The sequence below is a fragment of the Anoplophora glabripennis genome, unplaced genomic scaffold, assembly GCF_000390285.2.
Source record: "Anoplophora glabripennis isolate ALB-LARVAE unplaced genomic scaffold, Agla_2.0 scaffold1619, whole genome shotgun sequence".
NCBI lineage: Eukaryota > Metazoa > Arthropoda > Insecta > Coleoptera > Cerambycidae > Anoplophora > Anoplophora glabripennis.
Genome location: NW_019418069.1, coordinates 11,443 through 26,300, shown reverse-complemented (window position 1 = coordinate 26,300; position 14,858 = coordinate 11,443). Strand labels below are relative to the sequence as shown.

Genomic DNA, 14,858 nt, shown 5'->3' with positions numbered 1-14,858 from the left:
GGGGATGAAGCGTGTCGGGAACGAAAATCCATTGGCGTGTCTGCTTAAAAGGCAACAAGATATAGAAAATAATGAAAAAAGATAATAAAACATAACATCTAATATTTTTTACGGTTTGCTATAACAGGCACTTTGATCCATTTTAATTATTACAGCATTTTAAAACGTCCCAGTTGTGTTTTTTTAATTTATAAATTTATTATAGCCATGGAATTAGACCCCTCGTCTACGCTTATGCTATGACGTTTCTCAGGACTGGTAAATCAAGTCCGTTTACACCCACTAAAAAAGCATTTCCCTATTCCCTACCAAGTGCAAAAGACAGAGATAGAATATAGATCGACGTTCAGTGTAACTCGGTCTCTAGACGATTATAGATTCTATCGATGTGCGTAGCGAGCGGCACAAAGACAAATAATATTGAACCGCATAAAAATCATTTTATATTTTATATGCATTATGGTAATAGTGTTTTTATATTACGTCTGAATCACTCTCTATAATTTCGACCGTGGAGTATAATTTGATTGAAATTTCTGTAATTTTTCTGAATTCATTTGAAATTGCTAGCGCTTTAAAATAAAATAAAAAAGGGATTAATCCTGAAAAATTTAAATAAGTACACTTTATTTGGAAATAGATTTGTGAAAGTAATTTAAAAGCACTTTTCTATTGTCAAATAAACAGAAATCAAAAAATATATTAATTTTGTTTATATTTTATTTATGTTATAAACCCGACAGTGAAAAAACTAAAAATACATTTAGAAAACCTGCTTTTACTGCAAAAATAACATTCTGCATAATTTCAATGAATTGTACATTTGAAAAAGAATTAAATCTCAATGAACCAAACAAACAATATACCAAAAACTTTTGTTTTTTTATGGTCTACTTGTTCCTAAAGTTTGATTAAAAAAAAAACTCTATAACTGGGGATAACTTTTTAAATTCTAAATAATTTTATTTAAAAAAAAAATTTTGTATATAACAGCAAATATCTGTACCTACTTACTTACATTGAGGAACACTGAATCCTAATTCCAATGTCCACTGCTGTAACATTTTTACAAATGTAGCTAAAGAATTCCCTCCATTTAATGATGCTGCTACAGCTATAAACTGATTTTTGAAATATGGAAAATATTCAACTGGAGTTAATTCAGGTGGACCTGAGTTTGGTTGATAGTTGTCAACAACAAAAGTTATTTGTGCAGAAGTAGATATATTCAAAACAGCATCTTGTGGAGTTTCAACTGTTGATAACACAGAACATTGTAAATCACCCAAAGCTAATCCTGAAATATATTATTTTATTCCGATGTTTCTATAAAAAAATTGTTGGTTCAGTAAATATTAAATATTTTTCTGAAACTATTCTACAAATAATTCCAAGCCCTGCATCATATGGCACAATAATTTATTTGAAATGTTGGTTAAATTAAATCGAATTGAGGATCTATGGTCTGAACATGGAGATTTAAAACTATGTGCCACTGTTGTTTGATGTTTCAATAAAATCACCAAATCCGTATCATGTCAACAAGAAAATAGAAATAAATTTATTTTTATTCAACATCATCAAACTTATAATGATGTACTTATGATTAATTTTCTTTCAAACTTATTTTTTTTAATTTGCATGTCATCAAGGATCTTGCTGGAAAAAATTAAATTGGTATAGTATAAGTTTTACAGTAGTCACTGGTCATTTGATTTTTAAAATTAACAATTTTATTTTAATTATAAAATTGTACAATTATTCTCTGATCAAAAATGAGAAAGAAAATGCTCAAACGCATCATTTTTAAGTTTAAGTTTATTTTTTTAATTATTCTCATTTGTTTTACACTTTTTCAGGTACAATAATGAACTATTTGTTGGCCAGTTAGATTACCAGACTTGAAACTCAGACAGTCCAGATTTTTTAAAAGATATAACATTCTCTTCCACTTAAAAAACCATAAATCTGTAGTTACACTTCAAACAGAAGAGATGGTGATTAAATAATCCTGATTCAAATATGAGAGTTAAAGCATAAACATGCATATGGTGGAAACTAGAAACTACATCGCATCACTCAGATAATGCAGAATTCAAATAATAATAGGAAACCCAAATAATCTGAACCAGTTCCAATAATTGGAGACGTGGTCAATATAATTCTCAGATCTATTTTTCAAAGTTATGAGTTCTGTCCTATTGAGCTTCATACTGTATTCAGGGTTTTGAAGAACTTGGAGAAGATTTCTTAGTAGTAGGTAGAACACATTAATAATCAATATTTTCAATAACCAAAATCATTGAAGCTGCAAAATAGTACCTACTTAACATTAATAATGAAGTTGTTAAAACTTATTGAGGACCTCTGGAGTCATCCCAGACTTACATACTACATAAAAAAAGAGGTCAATATTTGTTACCGTATATGGCAATTCAACTTTTTTATTAATAAAAATTATTCCTATTCTTATTTACAAAAAAATATTTCTGCATATCGGGTTTTTGCACTTTGATTTATTTACTCTTCAAATATTCTCTTCCTCTAAAGACCCTGTAGTTATTCGTCTAGCAGAATTATTCTTTGTACAAAGTCCAAAAATCTGCTAGTTGATATTTCCTTAACTCCTTCATATTTAAGAAAGCAATGACAAATAAATTTAATCTCAGGCATGCAAAGCCCTCACATTCACTAAAGATATACAATACGGACTCATATTTCTAGTCGTAATCTAGGCAAATAGGATTCTCCACCAATTTCATGTTGTAAAGATGCTTCTTCTTTTGGCAGTGACCTGTTAAAGGTCCTGTGAACACTCCGAGTCTGATATTACTCACACATAGCATTTCATTTATTATATGAGGAAATATTTAATGTTTACTTCATTTATGTCTGTGCTGGTCTTCAGTCCCAGTATTTACAATATTTTATATGAGCCCGTTTCCTCAAAGCTTGCTTTGCAGCACTGTAAGTACTGATAAATCCTGGCCCTTGTTCTAAGAAAACCATTTCAGGATTTTTTTCCAAGTTCATCTGCTTTTTCATTACTTTCACTGCCTTTATGACCTGGCCTCCAACACAGCCTCACTGTGGTACTGCATATAAGTTTTATTTAAAATTAACCAATATACCACATAAAAAAATCCGTCCGTGCTTAAGTTGCATAGTGATGAATACAATTTAAACAGTACAATAAAATGTACAAGAAAAAGGGTCAGCATTGTTGCAATGAAAAAATTTGATGGAGCTAAAGGAAAGTATCAGAAAGTATCAATCACCTTATAAATGAGAACTAAATAAAAAAATATCTGAAAAACAAAATAATCATTTAAATTTTCTTTTTATCATTTTTGTTCAGATAATCACCAGTAGAAATCTGTTCATGTGGAATATTGCAAGAGCAGGCATGTAATCAAAAGGTGGACTTGGGTAGGTTCAACAACTTAAAAATATATAATGACATTAATGACCCATCTTAACAATGGGAAGAACTCAAACATTTTGTAAATATGGTGCAATAATTTTTTTTTTCTTTTTTATGGTAAAACAAGATAGGAACTCATCTGAAAAATTCAGCCAATTTCAGAGGTCTGGTTACATATGCCTGTAATGCAACCGCTTGTATATTCATGAAATACAGGGTGTGCCATTTAACACTCCCACTGCTAATATCTCCGAAATGTAGAAATTTATTTTAGTTTCGGAAATTGAAGTTGTTAGGTTCCTCGAATAGCTTCAAATTGGAGTTAGAATTAATAGTTGTAACAGTAATAGATGGCGTGGCGATACTAAAAAATTGTTTGTTCCCTGAAATGTGGAAATACAGTCCATCTGGAAGATCGTTATATTTTGAATAATAATATAAAGTTTTTCCCTATATTTACTTGTTTTCGAAATATGTCGACTTCAATATGCAATGTATGATATAACAGGAAAATCTATTATTTTATTTAAATCACATTGAGACAAAATATTCTTTTAAAATATTGTTATAATGGCTTTATTCACATCACATACTAACTAACAAACAATAAATTATAAAAAAACGAATAATCAACTACAGGAAAAAAAATTGTACAATGGTAAATCTTATAAGGGTCAGAAACGAACCGCATTTTATCAAATGTTATTAAAAATGCAGTCATAGGTGGCTCATGTCATTTGTTTAAAATATAACAATGACGACACATATTAGTTTTCCAATAATTACAGTTTTATCAGTTTGTGTCATTCAATTTAATTATAGCAGTTATACGATTTACCATTGTCCAACTTTTTTTTCTGTAGTTGATCGTTTGTTTTTTTTATAATTTATTGTTTGTTAGTTAGTATGTGGTGCGAATAAAGTCATTATAATAATATTTTAAAAGAATATTTTGCCTCGGTATGATTTAGGTAAAATAATACATTTTCCTGTTATACATTGCATATTGAAGTCGACATATCTCGAAAACAAGTAAATATAGGGAAAAAAAGATGGACTGCATTTCCACGTTCCAGGGATCAAAAAATTTTTTAGTATCGCCACGCCATCTATATATAAAGATTTGGACTAACAGTTCTAACTACAATTTGAAACTATTCGAGGGATCTAACAACTCCAGTTTCCAGAACTAAAATAAATTTCTTCATTTCGGAGATATTGGCAGCAGGAGTGTTAAATGGCACACCCTGTATACAAATATACTAAAACCTGCCAAATTACACGTTTGAAAAACTTTTTTAAATATTTATCCGTCCTTACATAAATCAGGACATGGAAATGTGTAATGACAATTCAAGACATCTAAAATCTGTGTAGGCAACATTTAAGGTCATATTAAATTAATAGTGGGTTCATTCTATATATATTTTTAAATTGGCATTTATTTAACAGGTTACCTATAACAAACATAAAATAAGTTGTAGGTACCTAATTTTGTCATGAGTTGAACAATTTAAATTCTAGTGATCTGCTGTATTTTTTTCCTTATCAATCTGTAATTTACATTGAAAAGACATTAAGTAAAATAAAAGATGAATTCATAATTTAATGGTTTTGTCTGAAGAACATTTCCTGAAATTTGAATAAAAATAGTCTGCTCCGCATTTAAAAAAATTGTTATTCATTACTTATTTTCTTTCTTGAAAAAATAACACCATGTAATTATTATATCTTCCCCAAAGTAGTTCGTGTACCAAAAAAGAAAAAATCTGGTTATTCTTGTACATGCGGATAAACTTTAGTGCATATCTAATGCCATGAAATCAATTGGCTGAAGTAACAAGAAAAAGTATGGCTGAAAGATTTTGTTTTATTAGCTTGGGATATCCCCAAATACTATTATTATGTAACTGATAACTGCTGAGAGAATTTACATCCATTTTTCTCATTTTACTAATATGCAACAAATATATCTCTTTACAGTTAACTTCAAAAAACTAATGCATTTTCTCAAAATCTCTTCCAACTTTAGATGACTTTGATGTTTCAGGTAAAGAATAAGTTCATATTCATGTTAGGCATTCTCAAAAAGTCCCTTATGCCAAGTTTTATAGAAAAATCATAAAAAGTAATGGAGTTATAGAAAGAAATAAACAAAATAAAATATTTCAACACTGATAACTTTTTTAGAAAAGATTTTGGAAGTATGGTACCTATATTTGGCTAATTCCTTTATTTTGGTTCAAGCTTTTGTTAAATTTTTTACACCTAATTATTACGACTCACCCTGTATACTCGAATTCAAATAGAAATATGAGCATATGAATTATTGAAAATAAATGATGCCTACATATTGAGTTAAAATAATTTACCTATTGGAGTGCCTTTTGGAATACTGTGCCAATTCTCAGAAAGAAAACCTGCAAGATCTCCAGGAGCTTTTATTTCTGGAAGTAATTCTACAGGAAAATCTTCATTTTTTAAAAGATTTATATTCCAATTATTGTCGGTACAATTGAAATATCCCCAGCTGGCAGCATTTTGATATGACATCACAGGCTTATTCATATTACACAACATTGACACTGCAAAATCAGCTATTGTACCAGCACAATTATATTTTTTAAGCTTTTCTGGCCTAAAAATTAATAACATGAAGGCTGTTTTTTTTCGTATAAATGTATTGGTTAAATCCTGTTTCACGGAATACAACAAGAAAAAGTTAAAATCTGATTATAATATAGGTATTATACTTTACTTATTTTTTTTCATCCAAAAAATTGTTGCTGTGCCAAAACCTGTAGATACTCTTAAATGTGATCTTGGTATTGGCAACTGGGCAAGAAAATTAGTATCACATCTATTATCCTGCCAAGTATATAATGCAGAAACTTTGTCTTGTATTACGTCATATCTAACACTTTTATCTTTTTCAATCATATCCCACGCCTTTTTGTTCTCTTCATTATTCCAAAACATAACACCATGCATTTGTCCACATATTCCAATTTTAGAAACCTTAAAAAATATATTAAAAATACAAATTACTTTACTCATTTTTTTGCAATATCATGTATCCCCAAAAATATTAAATTATGGATATTAAATAAATAATTTGATATCTCATAGTTGAACAGAAATAACATTTGAACATTTGATTTGGTTTTCTTTCTGAAATAACTGAAGGGTCATTCACAACACAAAATTGTAACCCTCTTTAGGAATACTTTACTGTTTATTATTTAACTGCAAAAAAATAAAAATATTCCCAGATATTGTTCCTTATTTACATGTTTTCCTTGAATTATCTAATATTTCATGTTATCATGTTTTCCTATAATACCTAATCCTTGTTATTCCTCACATTATAGTTTCTTTGAAAGGTGCACTTATTCCCCCAATGGATAACCCCTCGCAGATAACTATTGACATAATCTGTCAATTAATTTCTTTATTTTTTTTAAATTAAGTAGGTACTATTTCACTATTTTGATATATATATAAAACTTACATCTTGTAATAGCTGTTTTGGCAGTTTTGATACACATAGATTTAAGGCTGATATAATTTTAGGAACATCCTGCTTATTACCGCCTGGTCCAGTATCACTTGGAATATTTGACTGAGTATCTTTAACATGTTGTGCTTCAACCTCAGAAGATTTTGTATTTACTATACATACTTTTACAGATGTAGTTCCTATATCAATTCCTAAGGTATACTGGTCCATGGAAACTGATACTTGGGCTAAAAATAAAGCAAAACAGCAGCGAATTATCAAACAGCTAATAAATATATGTAGTAGGCTCACTAAAATATACATGCAAACATGTATCAAACAAGATAACGTATTTGATGGATTTATAAAAGTATATTCATGAAATAACAATATTTGTGCTGCACTTAACATTGACTACTCTATCTATTTTATTGAACCTGTAAACACTATTTTATTGATATAAGTCGTAATTTTAGGTGAAATAATTATTATATTTCTGTAATAAATGAACTCTTGTTTTATTCTAATATTGACAAAAATCTTCTAAGTCTAATATTTCAAAACTGATATAAAATAAATAATAAAACTACCCTTAACTTACTTGTCACTAAAAATGCATGCAAAATTATTCAAACCTCCTTTGACACCACTTCCGTTATAAGAATGTTATAAGTTTATTAAGTTTCTTCGAGTAGATTTATGTAAAGAATCCAAAAATAATTATATTAATTCAACATTTCGGTATCCCTTTTTATTTATATTCACCGGTATATCTGAACTGTCAATAGTGTCATAACATAACAGCCACAGCCACACAGACAACTGTCACGTTATTGGTTGTGTCTTGTGTCACAACCAAGATCATCATCGCTATAAATCACAAATCACATAACATTTTATTGGCTACATTCCGGATGCTGTGATCTCAGAAGCACATGACCAGAAAATACTTAATTTATATTTTAGGATTAGCCAATTATGTATTTATCTCAATATTAGTTAACTCTGCTAAACTGTAATTTTGTAATTTAATATCAAATGATAAAAAAGCTCTGTTAACAATGCTGTCCGCCGTCCTTGGTAGGTAAATACTAGTGGCGGCTTTTCAGAGAAGATTGAGTAAACTTTGCTCCTCTAGGTTTTAAAAAATTAATAAAAAGAAAATTAATTCTTTTTATAATTGTTATACCTACCCTTATTTATATAACTAGTAATATATAATCAACAAATATATATATGTTCGCTTGTGTCATCTGAAACCACCTAATCGTGCAGATATGGTAAACATATCGCGGACCGTTTTAGCTAAACTTGCAATATAATATGAGTCAGTTGGCGAGCCTACTTTGCTGTATTAAGATGTGAATCAGTATTAGGATCCAATAAACCAAAATTATTGCGTCAATTGTGTTTTATTATATCTCGCTTTTTGCCTAAAAAGCTAACGTCAGAAGTGGGATTCCTCCTAGTGTCTTTAGGACAGGAGAAAAGGACCTAAAACTGCTTTATTTTTTGTGTGAAAACTAAAATACGTCGAGAACAATGGCTGACGACCATGAACAAAGTGAAGGTGCTGAACGGGCTACTATTCGATCCGTTGGTGTATTGAGAGTCAGTGAGTCACTAGACATTAAAATGATGGAAATGTACAAAATTCAGCAGGAAAATAATATTCACTTTAAAAATCAAATCATGCAAATTTTATCAACAATGGCCAACGCCCAAGCGATTCAATCCCAGGAGGCGCTGCAGTCAGCTTCGACAAGTACGCAGGTGCAAATTCAGACCCTTGTATCCAATCAGATACCCGAAGTTGTGGCGGCAGCATCATCGCAAATTCGGTTGACAAGTTATGATCCTGATGACACAGCGTTTACGATGGTGGAATGGATGTCAAACGCCACCCGCAGTAACAACAGGCAAGTTAAAAATAATACTACGTGATTCACAACCGGTCGCTCACAAACCTCGGCATTTAGCATATGGAGAACTATTGCAAGTAAAGCATATTATACAACAACAAATTGAAGCCGGAATAATACGACCAAGTGAATCAGCATATGCTAGCCCGATTGTACTCGTAAAAAAAGGAATGGAGAAACAAGACTGTGTAGACTATCGGGATGTAAACAAAAAAAGTGTTACGCAACAATTATCCTTTGCCAATGCTGGATTTGTGCCGAACTTAGCAAAGTGTAGCTTTTTTAAAACATCGATAGAATATTTAGGTGTTGTGATTGAAAGAGGAACTGTAAAACCGAATCCCCGAAAAGTGAATGCTCTGGTACAGACAGTAGCTCCGACAGATGTAAAAGGTGTTCGCCAGCTCTTAGGCCTTGCCGGTTATTTTCGGCATTTTATCAAGAATTCTGCTAGTTTAACGGCACCAATTTCGAACCTGTTGCGTAAGGGACAGCCATTTCTGTGGATTAATGAATGTGAAAATATTCGTTTGGACCTAGTGAAACGATTAACTGAATATCCTATTTTAAAAATATTCGATCCGAGCTTATATACGGAATTATATACCGATGCGAGTTCGATAGGTTTAGGTACAGTGTTAATGCAAAAAGACACGGACAAAGTTTTGCACCCCGTGGCCTATTACAGTCGCTGCACAACTGATTGCGAAGAATCCTCATGACAAACATAATAGGTGTTTTGTGCCAATGTCAGCAAGACATAATGTTATGCGACTTTATCATGATGAGTCATCTCATATTGGTGTTGATAAAATGTTGTCAAAACTACGAGAGGATCTCATTTGGTCACATATGGGAAAAACTGTTCATAAATATGTTTCAAATTGTCTGTCATGTGTTTTGGGAAAATCATCAACTGGTAAAAAAACACGGAATGTGTCAGCAAAAATCTAAATCGTCATCAAAATTAGACACATGGCATATTGATCACGCTGGACCGCTGGTGAAATCCAACAAATGTACCTAAGTTCATACTAGTGATAATAGACTTTTACAAAATATGTTCGCCTCTGTCCGATTAAACAGAAAACTACCGATGCTAGCATAAAAGCCTTAGCTCAAGCGTTCACAGAATTAGGCGCACCTAGACGCTTGATTGCTGACAGAGCAACTGCCTTTCAGTCAGAAAAATTTAAGGAATTTTTAGAAGAGTGGTCTGTTGAACTGCATTTAATTGCAACGGCAGTTCCACGCGGAAATGGACAGTTGGAACGTGTAATGCATACTCTATTTAATGCTATGCGAGCTGTGTTGAATGATAAAGATGAGAAGAACTGGACAAAAGTGCTGCCCGATATTAAAGACGACTTAAATGTCACTGTCAATAAATCAACGGGGTACGCTCCTTGGGTCCTAATGTTTGGTGAAAATCGACGTTTAAAAGCGGCTGATGAACTATTAATTGACGTTCCTGCAAGGAAGGAGATAATAGAGAGATATTGGAGCGTCACTTACCGCACATACGGTGTTAATAGCGCAGCGTTATTTCTGCGCTAATTTGTCTTGAAAATATGAGTTATTGAACATCCTAGGGTAGTTGTTTGATATTGATGACCTTGATTGGTTTTGTCTAACCGCCATTATTCTATGGCTAGAAATTGGCCTCAATGATTTGGGATCGAGGGGGATTATCCCTCTTTATCCTGCCTCATCTCGTGTAGGCCTGGACAGCCTNTACGGTGTTAATAGCGCAGCGTTATTTCTGCGCTAATTTGTCTTGAAAATATGAGTTATTGAACATCCTAGGGTAGTTGTTTGATGTTGATGACCTTGATTGGTTTTGTCTAACCATATTCTATGTGCCTAATCGTCGTCGGCTTTTCCGACATCACCCGAAGCGCTTTAGCGAAACAGTAAAGCATAACGCTATACATTCGTAAATTACACCAGGTGTTATCGTTTTACGGCAGCGCGACAGCTATATGCAACTGCGCATGTGTAGATGTCTAAATACCGCATGCACTAGTGCAAGTTGTCGCTCCAATATCTCTCTAATAATTGCCGATGTTGTACACATTAAAGCAAAGCAACGGTTTGCAATGGTGAGCAATTACGCACGTGGCCCGACACTCGACAATAAAAAAAAAGTAGGGACCGTTTAAAGTTCCCCTCTGGGCTGTAGAATGTCAGGTCAGGTCCTCAAATTAAATTTGAGCTATATCGATTAAGGTCCCCATACTCAATATGGGCTATACAATTATTTTTGAGTTCCCCAAATTTACATTTGGGCAATGCAATTATTTTTGGTCCCCAAATTCACATTTGGGCAGTAAAATTACTTTTTAGGTCCCCAAATTCACATTTGGGCAGTACAATTACTTTTTAGGTCCCCAAATTCACATTTGGGCAGTACATTTACTTTTGAGATCCCCAAATTCACATTTGGGCACTACAATTATTTTGGAGCAATTGAGCAATATAATTATTTTTGTCTTAAACAGAGTTTTCCTAATAAAATGTAAAGTAAATTATGGTCCCTGAACAATAGGCTTTTCTAAATGTAACTAATTAGTTAATTTAGTTTTTTCTTGTTTTGTCTAGCTACCCAAATCTAATTGTGGGTAGTGCCCAATAATGGTTATGTTACAGATGCACTTAAGCAAGGTCGAGAACACCCTTACGTCAGGAAGGCTTTGTTCGCTTGTGTCATCTGAAACCGCCTAATCGTGCAGATATGGTAAACATATCGCGGACCGTTTTAGCTAAGCTTGCAATATGAGTTGGCCTAGATAAATGATACTATAGATACGCGCCATTATTCTATGGCTAGAAATTGGCCTCAATGATTTGGGATCGCGCGCGCCATTATTCTATGGCTAGAAATTGGCCTCAATGATTTGGGATCGAGGGGGATTATCCCTCTTTATCCTGCCTCATCTCGTGTAGGCCTGGACAGCCTTCGTAGGTGGGCCCCATCCGTCGTCTACCCCGACCGCAAATGCGGCCGGTGTAGGCGCTTTGTGGGACCTCCTTTTGTCCTGGCTGGGCCCCGCCGGCTAGGGCCCTTTCTTCTGGCGCTCTTCTTGCTTCGCCGGCTCGTCTGTGTAAACCCCGGGGGTAGTGTCATGTTTATGTGTGGTATGGTTGGGTAGGGTAGTGCGGCTATGCAGCCTGGGATGCGCTTTGCTAAGGTGGCCCTTAGGCTAGCGCGGGAGGGGAGGGTTAAGGAGGGTATGGGGGGTGTGTATGTGTGTGTGTGTGTGTCGTTGTCTTCGTTTCTTGATCCTGGCTGTCTCTGAAACAGAAAAGGTTAGCGGGCAGGGGGGGGGGGTCATTGGGGTGGTCACCCAGGGTCAAAAAGTTGGTGTCTAGGTCTTTTGTGTTTGTCGGTCACGTCGGGTACGTAGTCAACGGCTTGCCTGAGGAGGGGATTGTCATGTCTAGCGGCTACGTCAAATCGTTTCTCCGCGTTTTGTCTTATTGTCTGTGTAGCGTTTGTGTATTGTAAGTCTCGTAATATGTCAGTGTTTCTTACGTACCAGGGCGCGTCGGTGGCCGTGCGGAGGGCTATGTTTTCCACAGCCTGTAATGACTTTAAGTGGCTTTTTGCCGCGTGACCCCACGCCGTGGAGGCGTAGGTTAGCTGCGGTTGAAGTACCACCTTGATAAGCGTTCGCTTATTCCTTAAACTGAGGGTGTTTCCACCTTTGAGTAAGGGATAGAGCCTAGCCCTGGTGGTCTTCGCTCGCGCCACCGTCTCCACGATGTGCGGTTTCCACGTGAGACGCTGGTCCATCGTCACGCCCAGGTATCGTGTTTGTCGATTCCAGGAGATAGGTTCCTGGGATAGTGTCAGTCTGTCGAGGTTTTGTGGGATTTTTCGTTTGGTAAAAAGGATAGCCGAACTTTTGTTGGGATTAATTTTGACTTTCCACCTGTTGCACCAGGTTTCAAGTTGGTCTAAGGAGTTTTGGAGGAGGGAGACGGAATATCTAGGATCTACGGATTGGGATGTGATTGTCAGGTCGTCGGCGTATAAGTATATGTTGGTGTTGGGGGGATGTGGGATGTCGGAGTTGTAAATGGTGTATAGGTGTGGGGACAGGACGGTGCCCTGGGGGACACCGGCCTCCATGGGACGGGTGGTGGAAAGGGAATCTTGGATTTGGATGCGGAATTTTCGGTGGTGTAGGTAGGATTTTATGAGTTTGGTAAAGGATATGGGATATTGGTTGGTGAGCATTTTCATCAGTAGGCCTTCATGCCAAACCGTATCGAAGGCCTTTGCGACGTCCAGGAAGACAGCACCAGTGTACTGTCCCCTGTTGAAGGCCGCCGTGATGTGCTCGGTAAGGCGAAGGATTTGGAGTTCAGTGGAGTGATTGGGTCGGAAGGCGAACTGCTCGTCTGGAATGACTTGCAGTTCTTGGGAGTGGGTTCTTAGACGGGTTAGGATAATTTTTTCTACCACTTTGCTCATAGCCGGGAGCAGGCTAATGGGCCGGTAGTTGGATGGGATGGTGTGATCTTTGTTGGGTTTTGGGATAAGGATTATGTTTGCTGTTTTCCAGCGGGTAGGGAAGTGTCTTAGTCTGAGTGTCGCGTTTGTTATGTTTAGTAGGGCCATGAGGCCCTTGTGTGGTAGTCGTTTAAGTGTCGTGTTATGTATATTGTCGGGTCCGGGGGCTTTTCTGTTTTTAAGTCTGCGTATTGTCAGTCTTAGTTCGTCAGGTGTTGCGGGGGGGATTATGTCATTGTCTGGCTCTCTGTCGACGCGTCGGGCCGCGCGCTCAGCCACTATCTCGAATTCCTCGTCTTCGTCGGGCAGCTGAGGCAGTCTAGACTGCAGTTCCAGGCTATCGGCGAAAGCCTCGGCCTTTTCCTGGTTCGTGTAAACCACCCCCACACTACCGTGGATTGGAGGAATTTTAAGGCGAGCGGTCTGTCGCAGGGCCCTCTGCGTTTTCCAGAGGCTGTTGTCTTGTGAATCCAGCGACTCCAGGTGCCTAGCCCAGTTGTCCTGGGCCAGTTCATCCAGAGCCTCCTTCACCCATCGGTTAAGTACGTTTAAGTCATGTCTGTGTCGGGGGAGGCGGGTGCGGGTGGCAAGCCGTTTCGCACGTCGTCTGTCACGTATTAAGTTTTTTATGTCATCGGGGAGGGTGCCCCGGGGGTTTGTCAGTCGGGGGACAATAGTCTCCGTCGTAGTCTGAGTCAGGGCGTTTTTAATGTCAGTCTCAAGGGAGAGGATTGCCGCCTCCAGATCATGGGTGGTTTCGATGACTGGGAGCGCCATGTTTCCTTGCATTACTGTTCGGAAACGCTCCCAGTCAGTGAACCTCCTCGTGAAGGTGCCTTCATATCTCTGTCTTCGCCCCAGATCCAGAAATATTGGATTGTGGGCGGAAGACCCTTCGTATTGGGTGGATATTTGGGCATTTAACGGTATAGATTTTAAGAGGGCAATGTCGATAACGTCGGGGCGTCCTACGGGTCCGTAATGTGTCGGTTCTGTCGGTCCGAGTATAGTCAAGTCGTCGTGTCTGTCTTGGTAATTCAGCAGGACGCGACCTCTTGTGGTCGTCGTCCCGCTGTGCCATATGGGGGACTTCGCGTTGAAGTCCCCGATGGCAATTGTCTGGGGCCAGGAAAGGATTTTGTCTAAGTCATTGTCAAGTAGTGGTAGTCTGGGTGGGTGGTAACAGGACACCACCGCAACGTCTCCATGCCGTAGCGATCTCACCGCTATCGCCACGGCCTCTGTGTTTTGAGTTTGGAGCCGCTGCAGCGGATAGTGGTCGATGCACTTCTTTACTATGAGTGCAACACCACCCCCGTTACGGTTTCTGTCATGTCTGTATATGTCATAGTCAGGGATGGAGGTACGGGATGCCTCGCTGAGGTAGGTCTCCTGGACAGCCATAACGTCTATGTTTAGACGGTTCAAGATGTCCACGAGTTCCGTTTTTTTGGCCCGGAACCCGTCAAGGTTCCAGGACGAAATTCTCAGCGA

The 14,858-nt window shown here is 36.6% G+C and overlaps 1 protein-coding gene across 2 annotated transcripts in view; it reads right to left on the bottom strand.

The window, feature by feature from the left end:
* Window positions 1-7,782, bottom strand: part of LOC108915441 (sedoheptulokinase) — a 14,131-nt gene extending 6,349 nt beyond the window's left edge. The window contains exons 1-6 of one of the 2 annotated variants that reach the window (XM_018721468.1): window positions 7,689-7,782; window positions 7,525-7,608; window positions 6,936-7,171; window positions 6,183-6,442; window positions 5,797-6,062; window positions 1,019-1,297 (exon numbers count right to left, since the gene is read on the bottom strand). In XM_018721468.1, coding sequence (XP_018576984.1) covers window positions 1,019-1,297; window positions 5,797-6,062; window positions 6,183-6,442; window positions 6,936-7,154 — 1,024 coding nt within the window. In that variant the 5' untranslated portion in view covers window positions 7,155-7,171; window positions 7,525-7,608; window positions 7,689-7,782. Of the gene's footprint in view, window positions 1-1,018; window positions 1,298-5,796; window positions 6,063-6,182; window positions 6,443-6,935; window positions 7,172-7,524 lie in introns of both variants that reach the window. The other variant, XM_018721467.1, reaches the window with a different exon arrangement.
* Window positions 7,783-14,858: the final 7,076 nt, after the last annotated feature.